At 37.5% G+C, this 14035-nt stretch overlaps 1 protein-coding gene across 1 annotated transcript in view; it reads left to right on the plus strand.

Annotated features, from left to right (window-relative positions):
* GPATCH2 (G-patch domain containing 2) overlaps window positions 1-14035 on the plus strand; it is a 169461-nt gene that overhangs the window by 117904 nt on the left and 37522 nt on the right. Inside the window, exons 7-8 of the mRNA XM_055334027.1 lie at window positions 1101-1140; window positions 7941-8011. Of these exons, the coding sequence (XP_055190002.1) occupies window positions 1101-1140; window positions 7941-8011 (111 nt within the window). The remainder of the gene's footprint in view (window positions 1-1100; window positions 1141-7940; window positions 8012-14035) is intronic.

Genomic DNA, 14035 nt, shown 5'->3' on the forward strand with positions numbered 1-14035 from the left:
CCCAGGTGTTAGAACACAGAGGCTAGAGATTACATAGAAGTCTTAGGAAATCTGCCCTTTTAATGTTAAGTGTCTTGTCCTTCTGCAGTATGGTATGGTGAATGCATACCGCAGACAAATAGCCTAATGTCTACACCTCATTTCTGCACCTGGAACACGAGAACAGCCTTGTAAGGTTTTCATGAAGATAGAAAATCATACATGTCATGTGTCAAAAGAGTGCTTGGTAAATAGAAGTACTCAATATTATTGTTCTTGACGAAACAAATAGCATTAATAATCATAGTGGTATCATTCTCTGTAGGCTTTTAGTGCTTTATTTGCCACAGTGTTTCTCTCGAGTTCATATTCCTTGATGTTTATGAGTAGTTTGGGTCTAGAAGACTGCCAAAGGGCTGGGCACACAGCTAATCACAACTCCCGTTGAAAAGGTATTTGCAGATAGGTCCCTACTGGGGATCCAAGGAGCAGCCGAAGCAACGTGGGTGGGCCATGCAGGGCAAGGGAACGTGTCAACTGGGCAGCAACTCATATATTTTGAACATTGTCAAACTTGTTCTCAGCCAGACCCCAAGTTGTCATCATAATGAAAGGAACAGGTTCAAGCAAGGTACCATCAGCTGATGCTCCAGAATTCACATCAGGGGCTTTGTGTGATTGTTCCAGGCAGCATAGCCAAAGGATATACTATTCTGGTATTTTTAATGTTTTTTAAAACTCCAGCAATCCAAAGGTCATAATTTGTTGTAACGATGCTATAATTAAGTTGTGGTAAATGATAGCATTTGAAGATTTTGTAACCAGAATTGATTCATAAAATGAATACAGTCCCAGCAGTTTATGTTAACATAATTAAATGGAAATGTAATTCTAACTGAGTTTGCTTATTAAATTGAAAATTACTGGGTTATGAGCACTCTTACAATTCTGTCAAAATTGGTGTAAGTCTAGACTTACATGAAATATCCATTAAAATAAGGCATATTTAAGGCTGTGTTGCTGGTGGCAAATACATTTCTTAAAGCACATGCAGGCAGATCGTGTGAAAGCGTGTGCTTTTAGTTAGGCTCATGCTAACTCGTTTTCTCTTTCCTCTGCAGCCATTGGTTTAGCCCTGGTGCTAGGACAGAGCATGGCCAGGTAAGGAACATTCTAATCCAAAAGGAAGTTGCTTAGTCTCTTTCAAATATTTAACTATCTTCCTTCAAGGTAGCAGATTAGCTTTCTGTGAAAAGATATAAACCCCAGCTTATTTAAAAAGAAGATTTTCCAGTACTTCACACACTGCTGAAATGAATCATCCTCGGTGACCGTCAGAATGCTCCCTTACCACCACCCTCCTCAGTCACTTTCTGCCACGGAAAGACTCTGGGATTCTCTTGTTCATGGGACTTCATCATTTACCTTTGTTTTTCACAAAGTTAAAGTATCAAGATGGTACATATGCTGAAAAAAAAATGCATTTGTATTAGACATGAAGGTCAGCCAGCAAGAGAATATTGTTATTTTTTAAGTTTAGAAGATGGTAATAGTTTATTACAAGTTTATGTTATATTTTTCCATGAGGTTTTTGGTTTGGGTTTGTTTTTTATTTTCTTTTTTTTATTGCTCACTAGTATACATGGCAGCACGATGGTTAGTCGCCTTAACAAGAACTGAACATTCATTTCAGTGAACTTGACATATAAAAAAAGTTCTTTCTTTCTTTTTCCTTTGAATGTATTAGTTGTCTGTCTGCACCATGCTATAGTAATTTAGGGCTTAAACTTTTGATAGATTTAAAGCATATGCATTTTAGACTTGGCATCCTTGTTGATTTTTTTTATTATGAACTATAAAAGTTATTTTTTAAGTGGGTCAAAAATACAATATGTCAAAAAAAATACAATATGTCAGAAATACCTTTAACTACATGAAAATGTAACCTCACATCCACAGGGATCATTTTCTGAGAAGGGCAGGTAGATAGGTAGGTAGGGAAAGACGGGGTTGTACTTGGTAATTGGTAACATTAATATATTCATGATATTTTATTTCTTAAGCTGAGCCACAGTTGGTTGTATATACCATCATTCCTTTTGCTTATAAAAGGAAGGTGCTAAATACTTCATTATAAACTATACTAATTTCTTAACACACATGAGCCTAGGCAAAGAAAAATATCATGTAAATTCAGTTTTAATGGTATTTTGCAAACTTGCCCTTTTCCATAAGAGTGATTATCTTCTTTAAAGATACCTCGTACATTAATAATGTGATATGGACCACTATTTCTAAAGATTTGGAAAGTAACCAGACTAAGTTTCATCTGTGGTATGTTTATCTTATTATTCAGAATGTAAGAATCAGATTTTCTGCTTTCCCAAAAGGTTCATGTCTATGTATAATGCTTACAAGAAGATCCTGCTTCTGGGTAATGTCATATCAGGATATAGATTATCCCAATATACATTTTTTAAAGCTCTTTTTCTACCCTTTAGAAATGCTAAAGTAATGTTATGTTATAAAGTTGTGTTTTAGATCACAGTATAACTGGATGCTTCCAGCCAAGCTGTCTTCCTGCAGTTAAAAATCAACTAACGCCAATATCACATAGAGAAGAAAGTTGACCAATTCTTTTTTGTTTTTTAATTTTTAAGATCATTTTGACCAATTTTTGAATTGGCTGTTGTTTAAACTTTGATACATGATTCCAGATTTCTGTCTCGAATGTAGATCATTAATTGATGAGTACAGTTGATTCTTGTTGTGGGCAATAGCTATGTTCTCTAAAGTCCATGTGAACAGTAAAGTAGCAAATGCTGAGACACTGCTCCTCAGGAAATATAAAGTTAGGTTCTTGAGAGGTCACCACGTTTTCATTTACTGATCGATCAATAGATATTCTTGTTTGATGTATGTTTATGTTTAATGATACCTTAATATATATCATTGATTCTTAATACCTGAAGGAAGCTTACTTAATGCCCATATTTCCTCTGTAAGGTCCCTGACAGCCTTGCACTTAGGAACACTTGAAAGCACTTCAGGCTATTACTTGGGGACCATTTTAAATGATAAAAATCAAAAACAAGAACACAAAAATGGGAAAAATGCAGCACTATACAGACTGCAAAAAAAAAAAAAAAAAAAGGATACTTGTTTACACCATGAGAGCTGAAACAAGCAAAGCATGGACTTCCCAGGCCTCAGCTGAGAATGTGTGAAACAGCAGACCCAAATTTTTACCACCTTGCACATGTCGGTGAAGGACTGCAAAAGTGTCAGAAGTATTGATGCTGGCAGTACAAATAAATTTTAGCAGATAGGCAAATTTGTAAATATGGAACGAATTCTGAGGAATGTCTGCTCCTCTGTGTACATGTACAAACCACACATACAGACCACTTATATTTTGAGGGAGAAAAATTTAATTCCACTCAAATCCAACTCTAGCACAGTAAACCTTGCTAAATGGACCTCAGTGCAAGTGATGAAATGCAAAATGGTGAAGAAGTGTAAAATCCTTCACTATGTTGTTGAATGAATGACTGTTAGCATGCATGATCACCTTTCATTTTTCCTATACCCACCTAGCAACATAAAGAAACTATGACATTAACCCCACTTTTTTTTTTTTTTTTTTTGGAAAGCCCATGCCTTTCTACCTCCCCTGTCTTAGAGTTCCTCTTTCTGTTCTTTAGTGCTAAATCCCATATCCACGGACACCAGGGGTATTTCTCACTCTTGTACTACATATTCAGTAAATAACTGTTATCCATCAGCCTCTATCCATAAGGTACTCTCTAGCTTTACAGAAGAAAGTATTTAGAAAAACCACATGGTGGTGGTTGTCATCTGGGGCAGGAAGGCAATAATGATAGAAGGTTATGAAATGTTTGAGAAAACCACAGAGAGGGCAGTTACAAAGGCCTCAAAAGAGAAATAAAGCCAGTTCAGAAGTGGAAGGAAGAAGAAAGCTATATGAAGATTTTTTTTTTTTCTGGTCTTACTGAATTCTAATTTTTCCTCTTTGAACATCAGATGGTTTGACATTTTGACCAAATTTACAAGTATCTTAAGGTGTCATAAATCACAGTTTAGATAGTACTTAGTTTTCCTTTCAGGGTGAGGACACTGAGAGCCCATGTGTGAGGAGACCTGAAACTCTTTTGTAGGCATTTGAGAAATTTCTGAGAAGTAGCCACTAACAGAAACAGTCCTAAGTGAACACCTCTGAATATCAGGTGGTAAAGACAGGATTACTGTGGAAGAATTCTTCTCTTGGCTTCTTCCCTTGTGTTATGGATTCGAAACATCTACTAATCTTGTAAAAATATCATGAAGAGCTGTAGAAATTCCCAGCTCCCTTTTCAATAGTAAGAACCATTATCCACAAGGAACACTTCTCTTCCTGATTTAACTCCGTAGATTTAAAAATTGTGAACCATTTATAAACCTCACATTGCGCTAGGTTTTGTGTTTATGAAGTTTAATGTAATTCTTATGTGAGTCATTTTTTAATATACATCTGCAGGTCACTAATCAGGGAATTCTGTCTCCATCTGGCCTAAGTCCAGCAATCTGAAAGTTGGAAGGTAAGAAGCACTTCGCACCATATTCAGAAGTTCTGTTATTAATCAGAGTTGACATGGTTGAGTCAGAATCCTGAAAGTTGACCTCACTTGTGACACGGATAGTAGGCCAAGGAAAGAGAAGAATTATCAGTAAGAAGAGTGAGGAATTTCTCAAAACCTGATAAGCTACTCTTGCTTCTTAGAGCAGAGCTCAAGAACCCTTGTGTCTTTGACCATGAACTCATGACCTGATTCGGCCCCCTACCCCACCCTGACCCTGCCGTCCGTCCTTTTTCTTGTTCTTTGGGCCATAGCAGAAATGTGTTGAGAATCTTTCAAATACAAATATATGTTTTCTATTCTAATAACATTCTGGATTAATTTTTTTTCATCGTTGCCCCTTACAAGGTCTAGCCTCCCATGTTAACGTACTGGATTCATGACCTTAGATCTGAGTTTGTATTTTTTATCTGGGTTTGATTTTAAATTTGCAAAGGTGCACCTAGATTTATACTTTTATTGATAAAGTGAGAAAATTTGTGATGGCTTTTTAATATAAAAGCATTGCATTTCATAATTCAGGTATTTGTCTCCTTTTATACATAAAGTCCATCAAAACTGTAAATTTGAGGAAGAGAAGAAATTCTCACATGAATCTCATAGAAGGAGCTCTAACAGAGTTCAGAGAAGGTGCTGTCTCATTTAAGTTGATCCAAATGGTGGCCTCTCTGAGAACTATTCAGATCTCTAAGTAGGTAGAGCCTAATATTTATTTTGGTCATTATAGTTGCATTTTCAAAACTAAACTATAGAATTCTTATCTCATAAAGTTGTGTTTGGGATTTTGAGTTCTTTGCTGTAACTGTCTTAACAAACTGCAGAAACAGCGTTCACATATCTGTCTTTTATCTTAAAATTAGAAAAGTTAGTTAACCACTACTATTAATTTCAGGTGGACATAGAGATTTTATCATCTCACCTCTGGCTATCTGTGTCACAAATGTTGGTTTGTATATATATTTTTTAAAAGGCACTAGACTTAGAAATGCCAAAGTAATTAATTATTTTTATTTTCAGAAACAATTTCGTTTTCATGGTACGAAGTGTTTCTAAATTGAAACACTTTCAGATTAATGGACTTAAGATAAATGGTTGCCATTTTCTATATGTAGTGATAATGAGATAGAGCTTCAGCTACCTATCAGATACTAAATCTCACTCCCTATTTCTTTATCACATTTATTCAATCATTCATTCATTCAACAAATAGTTATTGAGCACTAAAACTGTATCAGACATTGTGCTGGACCTTGGAGCAAGTAGAATGAATAATTGAAGCAAAGGGCCAAAGGTGAGCGAGATTGTGGTACACACCCCAAACTAAAAAGTTCCATATGGTGGGGATATGTAATTTAGAAAGAAGGGCGTTAGTGACCATTACCAGAGGGAGGGGTGGGTATAAGGGTGGTGAAATAGGCGCAGAGGAATAACAGTGGACTTATCACGATGAGCACTAAGTAATGTGTAGAATTGCCTAATCACTATTTTATACACCTAAAACTAATATAACTTGCATGTTAACTTTACTGGGATTAAAGTTTTTGAAAAAGAAGAAGAGGAAGTAGGAAGGTTAGTTAGGTTGGGGATAGGAGGAGGCATAATAAATTAAGAATTTAGAAATGTAATCAAATTATGAAGGGCCATGAAAGCCTTGTACAGGATTTGAGGGTTTCTCTGCAGAGAGTAATGGAACCAGATCTAATTTTAGAATTACTGGCGGCAGTGTGGAGAATAGACTGGGTAGGAGTGAGTCTGGAGGCAGGGAGGCCATTGCAAGTAAGAGCGCAGGGAGGCCATTGCAAGTAAGAGCAAATGATGGTCTGGACCAGGATGGATTGTAGTAGAGGGGAAAGAACGAAGTAGCTATGCAGGAGAAATTAAGGTACACTTACTTAATTAAGAGAGTCCTGGAAAAATACACGACCTAACCACATCCTTGATGATCTAATTAAGTTCTATTCTCCCTCAAAGATGGCCAAATGACACTAATAATTGATTCCAAATAATGTCATTAAATAGTTTAAAGTAGTTTTTTATCAAAAGGTATTGTTACTGGTAAGACAATACCCACTGACAACCAGGTTCATTAATTATTATCATAATTGTAGTATTTGAACCATTTTGCTCTCCACTTATGTTTTGGTGTTAGCGCTAAGCATTTTCTATGATTTATCTTGTTTAACACTCACAACAACCCTACCAGTGGATAATATTATCTCCATTTTACAGATGGACATGCGGGTTAAATACTTTGCCTAAGACCATCCAGTTTGTGAATGGCAAATCTGTTATTAAAACCTAGTAACTTGGGCAGCCCTGGTGGAGCAGCGGTTTAGAGCTGCCTTCAGCCCAGGGTGTGATCCTGGAGACCCGGGATCGAGTCCCACATCAGGCTCCCTGCATGGAGCCTGCTTCTCCCTCTGCCTGTGTCTCTGCCCCTCTCTCTTTCTCTCTCTCCGTGTCTCTCATGAATAAATGAATAAAATCTTTAAAAAAAAAAAAAAAACCTAGTAACTTGTCAGTTCCTGGCACAGCTGGGGTTAGAACCTAGATCTATCCTGCATTATTACTTTTAAGATTTCTAGTTTTTTAAAAAGTTAATTTCTAAAAACTGTGCAACTTCTTTTTGGCCCAGTCTTGTGTATAATTATATTTCTGCATAAATAAGATAAGCTACAGTTTGAGCGAACACATAGTATAGAGTATTGACTACTCGGGTTTTTTTTCTTTCCAATTAGTTAGGGTAAAGCAAGTGTGAAAGCAAGTGGATGGTGAGGCATTTTGAGGAAGCGATCAAATATATATACATACTTTCTAATTATATATTTCCAAGCCAATAATTTCATTGAAAACAAATGTTTTTAAGTGTGTTCCCTTACCATGTTAGGCCAGAAGATACAGAGAAAATATTAGATCTTTTATGTCAGCATAAATGACAGTCTCAGAAAATTCACAGCTGAATGCAATGGTAGAGGCCATTGACAAGAGAGGTTATATTACTTACCCAAGACTACTCCAGAGAACTAGGATCATAAGTGAGTTCTACACCTTCCAGCTCTGGGCTGTATTTTAAGTGACTACAAGAGCAGTTTCACTGTCAGGACAGCGCTGGATTGCCAACCCTTAAAAACAGTTTTAGTAGCAGTGGCATCTCCAGCAAGAGTAGTGGTCTTTGTTTTGAGACAAACCAGTAGGGAAAAAAAAAAGTGAACAGAAGTGCACAAGTGGTGTCCCTTTGAGTGAGAAGAACACACTCTTCTAATTACAAAATAATATAATGAAAATATTTTTGTTTCTACAACTTTGTCTTAACACTTTGTATAGCATCAGCTTCTGAGAGATAACCGAGCTGAAAGAGGACACAAGAAAAACTGTTCTGTGAAAACAGCCAGCAGGTAAGCAATTCAAAACCACTTTTAATTCTGCTCATTAAGTCATGTGCCTTTTCTTTCCCCCATACCGATATGAATGGATGAGTTAGAGTTGAGTTGCCTTTGAAGTTGCCTTCTGAAGAGCCAGTTTGAAATATTTTACACATCGTTTATTAGAATCTGTTTCAGGATTACTAGTAATGAGAAATACCATTTTATTTCTATTTTGAAGAAGCTGGTGAAAAATAAAGAATGAATTTTAAAAAGAAAATTTCTGTTTCTCATAACGAATGAATAGTAGATCAAGATTTAGAATAATCATTTTAGCTTTTAATTTAAAAAAGTAGAATTAATCTTTCTTCCCCAAACTTAGATGGTACTTAGACCTTATGAGAGAGCAACATGTATATTTATTCTAATAAGATAGAAATGAATCTTTAGAAAATACACTCTTTTTAAGACGTGCTTCTAGGTTCTTACTCATTTTATATTGCCAGAAATGTTATTTTTTTTCTTTAACAGAAAGAATTTGCCTCAGTTGTTTTAGACATATATTTTCAAATGTTGCATGTGGTGTTTCTGGAGACTTGACTTTTATTTAGATGAAAATGGCCATCACAATGTTGATCAGAATGACCACCCTGAGATTTATACTTACTCCATTTTTAACAAGACAACTGACCTCAGACCCTCAGACCACTCCATCCCATTGCTTCCCATTGCTACTGTGCCAGTCGCTGTGTTTAACCTTCCCAAGCAAGCAGTATTGCTTTAAGGTACAATGTTGGACAACTTGACCTCAACTGAGAACCCACTCGATACCTGAAGAACCTAATGTAAATCCTATCTATGCAGCCTAGTTTAGATAATCAAAAACTGTCACACATATAAGTCGACCCCCAATGATAGTCAACATAAAACCAATGTATTTACTCCTAAGAATGGCAGCTTCTAAAATTAGAGCAATCATCTGTACAAAATGTGTACAGATTATAAATATGGATGAAGGGCACCTGGGTGGCTCAGTCAGTTAAGTGTCTGCCTTTGGCTCAGGTCATGATCCCAGGGTCCTGGGATCAAGTCCCATGTCGGGCTCCGTGTTCCACAGGGAGCCTGCTTCTCCCTCTGCTTATGCCTCTCTCTCTCTCTCTCTCTCTCTCTCTCTCTCTCTCTCTCTCTCTCTCTTTCATGAATAAAATAAAAATAAAATATTTGAAAATAATTATGGATGAAATATTTATAGAAATAAAATGAACAAGCAACAGATTGCTATTGGAATTAATCAGGCAAAATTGAATAAAAATCATATAATTATTTAAAATGAGAAATATGGGCAGCCCCGGTGGCCCAGTGGTTTGACACCTGCCTTCGGCCCAGGGCGTGATCCTGGAGACCCGGGATTGAGTCCCACGTCGGGCTCTCTGCATGGAGCCTGCTTTTCCCTCTGCCTGTGTCTCTGCGTTCTCTCTCTCTCTCTCTCTCTTTCTCTTTCTCTCTCTCTCTCTCTTTCTCATGAATAAATAAAATCTTTAAAAAATAAATAAAATGAGAAATATGATTATTAAGAGATAATTCATGAAATGGAGATATATCCAAAGAAATAAACCAGAATATAGCATAAAAATACAAGGAGATGGAAAAATATCTAAGATATATTTAATCAGTCTTTGATAAGGAATATAAAAGGGCTAAAAAAATATATTTAATGAGTATTGGCTACGCATTCCCAAAGCTGATTAAAGTTATAAATTCATAGATACACATACAGAAAGCACAGTGAATACTAAGTAGAATAAATAAAAAGAAATCCACACCTAGTAGTATAGTGTAGTACACCAAAAACAAGAGAAGATCTCAAAAGAATACAGAAAGAAAGGACAAAGTGTCTGCAAAGGCATGATAGCTATATATCAGATTTCTCCATGGCAACAAGGAAACCAGAACACAGTAGACTCATCTCCAGATTTCTAGGTGAACATACATTGACAACCTAGAACTGGGCATCTAGAAAAATATCTTTCCTGTATGAAGGTGAACTAAACACATTTTCAGATTTTCAAAAACTAAGAACATTTACTATCAACAGATGTTGACTAGAACAATTTTTAAAGGATGGGTTTCCAAAAACTGATCTCCCAAGAAAAATCTAGATTCAAGAATCAATGCAGAGCAAATAAACTGATTAAGATTTAGGTAAATGTCAACAAACCATTGTTTATATGAAGTGATGATAATTGTGATTCATAGGACTTTTCAAAAGACAGTCTAAAAGAGTGGACAACAATAGCAGGTTAAATTGGCAGGAAGCAGAAGAGTTGTTGTGTGGCCATGGGACGAGGGCCAGGGAAGAGCTAGAGGCAGGGGTTCCCAAGGGGCATAAAGAAACTATTGGGGTAATGGCTATCTTCATTATCTTGAGTGTGATGATGGTTTCACATGTATATATGTTAAAACTTATCAAATTGTACATTTTGTGCATTTTGCTTATGTCAGCTACACCTCAATAAAGATCTTCTTAAAATTTTTTAAATACAACCCTCCTTGGTTTTCCATATCATTACAAGTAAAAGCCAAAGTCTTTATGTTGGCCTGCAAGGCCATCTGTGATCTGGCCCGGACCTTTTTGCTTCCTCCCTGACATCTTCTCTCACTTTCTCATTTCACCCACTCCTGCACAGTGGCCCCGTCCTATTCCCCCAGCACACTGACCCCACTCACATCTCAGGGCCTTTGCACGGGCTGTTCCCTCTCCCTGCAACTATCTTTATGGCTTGCTCCCCATTTCCTTCAAGTCTCTGCTCAATGTAAAAAAGTGCTCACTCTCTACCCAAACCATCAGACTCTACTTGATCTGTCTTCCTGATTGGCCCTCTTACCCCTCCCTTTAAGCTTCATGAGAGGAGGGTCTTTGCTTTACTCACTGGTATATCCCCAGTACCAAAAACAACACCTGATACATGGGCAAGAAGTATTCATTACATAAAGTATTTGTAGAATGCACTCAAAATTGCTTCTGGGTCAGTAAAGTGCTCTGATTGAGTCCTTGTGGGGGTTTCTTCAGTTAGAATGCCTGACTCTGCTCCCCATTTCACCACTTAGAGCTGGGTGATCTTGGGCAAAATACTTAACTTCTCTGTCCCTCAGTTTACTTATCTATGAAATAGGGAAAATGGCCATACCTACTTCATAACACTGTTGTCAGATGTAGATGAATTAGTGCCTATAAATTCCTATAAAGCATTTAAAATGGAGGAGCTCAATTCTGAATCAAGTATGTTATTTCAAGTATGGTATTGTTAGTCCCATGTGTGTGTTTTTTCAGCATTTTTCAATTTTATTTTTTTTATCATTTTTTCTTGTACCTAGTTTAGAATGTCAAATCATTCTGTAAGACTTATGACAAAGTACAGCAGGCCTCAGCCCTGTCCTTCCCCATTCTCCAATTTCAACAGCCAGAGGAAACCACTTTCAACCATTTTATCCATTTCTTCTAGTATCAACCTAAATTACATGCTTATATCACTCTTTCTTGAAGTTCTTAGTTTGGTGTTACTATTGACTTCCTGCTGTTGTCCTACAGACACACACACACACACACACACACACACACATCCCATATCTGCATTTCTCTCTTTCTCTCTAGTAGCTATATCATAATCGTCAGACCAAATCAATATTCATTGTTTGCATTAATGTGATTATGTATGTAAATATTATTCATAGATGTATCACTTTCCCGTTGTCATGGAGATAACTGTCTTGTTTTTCATTTGCTTTGTTTTCTGTGTGCCTCATCCCCGTTCATCAACCACCTCTACACAGAAGTGTAGTTCCTCTCAATTCTTTCTTTGGGTGGCATCCCTCTTGGAGCTGTCCACCCCTCAGATCCTTTCTCAACTGTTTGCCGTCTGGACCTGCGACACAGCTGATGTCCTGTGATCTCTCTCTTCATTTTCATCCTGGGGATGTTCTTCATCTCTCCTACATGGGATTTCCTATTCTCTGGATCCCACACCATTATTTTTCCTAAGCTTTCTGAGAAAGAGAACAGTTTCACTTTGCATGTCTGAAAATCTGTTTATTCTAGTCTTACACTGATTGCTTCAGCTGGGGATGGAATTCTGGTTTGGGAGCCATCTTGCCTCAGGATCTTGGAGCCATTACTCCCGTGCCTGGAGTTCTCTGTGATGTCCATTTCCTCTGCTCTCTTAGGATTGGGATGTTTGGAGTGCCTTCCAGTGATCCTCCAATTTTTCCTAATGTCTCTTTTATATATTGTTGTCTTCAAAGATTTCTGGGCAATGTAATCAATGCGATGCCCCAAACCTTTCATCGATCAAAAAATACTTACACTTTTCATTTCTAAGAGCTCGCCTTGTGTCTTTGAACATTCCTTTCGTATATCCTCTGTGTCTTGTTTTGCGGATGTAGTTTATTTTCTTGTGTCTCGAAGGGTAACATTTGTGTTAGGCACAGGGCAATCCGTGAAGGAGAAATAAGCACAAGGAGAGAAAGACTTACTTGCCTTTCATTTTTGTTTTAAGTTTTATTAAGTGCGAGACAAAAATTCTTCACCCTCCTTATTTACATGTATTTTTTTCCATGTTGCTTTCTTGAAAGCCATTTTCTTTCTAATATTTGTAATATTGCCCTGACTTTTCTTACCCCTTTTGGATGAGGGACTGCACTTCCCTTTCTCAACTTGTGGAAAATATAAAGGTTAGAGAAGAGAACTGTAATGCCTTAAATCAATACATTTTGGGATCATTTACTCCCAAACCATACTAGGCAGGTAAGAAAAGATAAATGCACAAGTGGTCTGCCATTAATGACTCAGAGCCAAGACTCCTGACCTGCATGGCCACAGCATGCTCTTCAGGTAGGCATCCCCCGCCCCCCACCCCCTCAGAGCTCTGCCTGGATACAGGTGGCCCAGTCATGGCTCTAGCCTGTGGAGGGTAGTACCTCTCACCCTCAGCTCTGCAGAGGGATTTTCAAGACCTGCATAGATGGGTTTCTTATTTACCAAGGCCACTAACAATAATGCAGCCGGGTGGTTTTCTAGATATCCAACTTAGGGCATTTCTCTCTTCTGCCCACCTTCATTTTCACATTCTTCTAGGCTCTTTCCATTGATGGACGATGGTGGGTGCAGGGGAATTGTGTCTTTTCCAACTCTGAGACTGTTTTATGTCTGACAGTACGGAAGAGGTGACAACCTATGAGTCTCCTTTAAACAAACAGCCTACTTTGATCATTTCAGCCTCTTCTCCCGGGAAGCTCTATCTCATCAACATCGGACTCTGGTTTTCATAGAATCCTGTGCTTCCTCCTCCAAAAGGACAGTGTTCCTTTGGATTTCTTACCTGGCTTCTCACTCCTTGCACATTGCCCTGTGCTCCAGGAGCCAACAACAGTGCCCGACATCACACACCATCCCATCATATCCAGACAGTTGTTAATGAAATATAAATGTGTTTTATTTGTTCTTACGTTTGTTGTAAACATAATTAGCATTCTCCTTCTTCTCAGACATGATACTTAATGGGTCCTGTAATCAAATTTCCGACTGATTCTTAACATAGATGTAATGTTAACTCATTTAAACAAACTCTAACTATAAACAGAGGCACAACGTCATCCCATTGATTCAAATGATAGTCTTACCCATCTTCCTTTTAGTTTGTTGCTTCATTTTTATTCGCCGGCGGGGAGCCCTTTATCATACAGTAAATGGGCCAGAGACTGAGTGAAAAATTTTCATCATAACCGTATCCTCTTATGTTCACTTGATGTGTTCGCCCAAGATTTTGCACTGCCAGTGCACGAAGTTGCGTGTCTCCTGTCTTGCATTCATCTGTACTGATTATTCCCATCTGATTCTTCCGTTTGACTAGTCCGAGCTTCGATTTGCCAGTCATTCTTCCATTTCTTCAGAGTTTTCTATCATTTTCTTAAATGGCATTTTGTCTTAGGAATATTGTATATTGTTTCTCATCTAATATTGAATGAGTGTCTCAGAGTTTGTTCATGCTGTTCTCAAATTTT

This window comes from Nyctereutes procyonoides, unplaced genomic scaffold, assembly GCF_905146905.1.
Source record: "Nyctereutes procyonoides isolate TBG_1078 unplaced genomic scaffold, NYPRO_anot_genome, whole genome shotgun sequence".
NCBI classification, from domain to species: domain Eukaryota; kingdom Metazoa; phylum Chordata; class Mammalia; order Carnivora; family Canidae; genus Nyctereutes; species Nyctereutes procyonoides.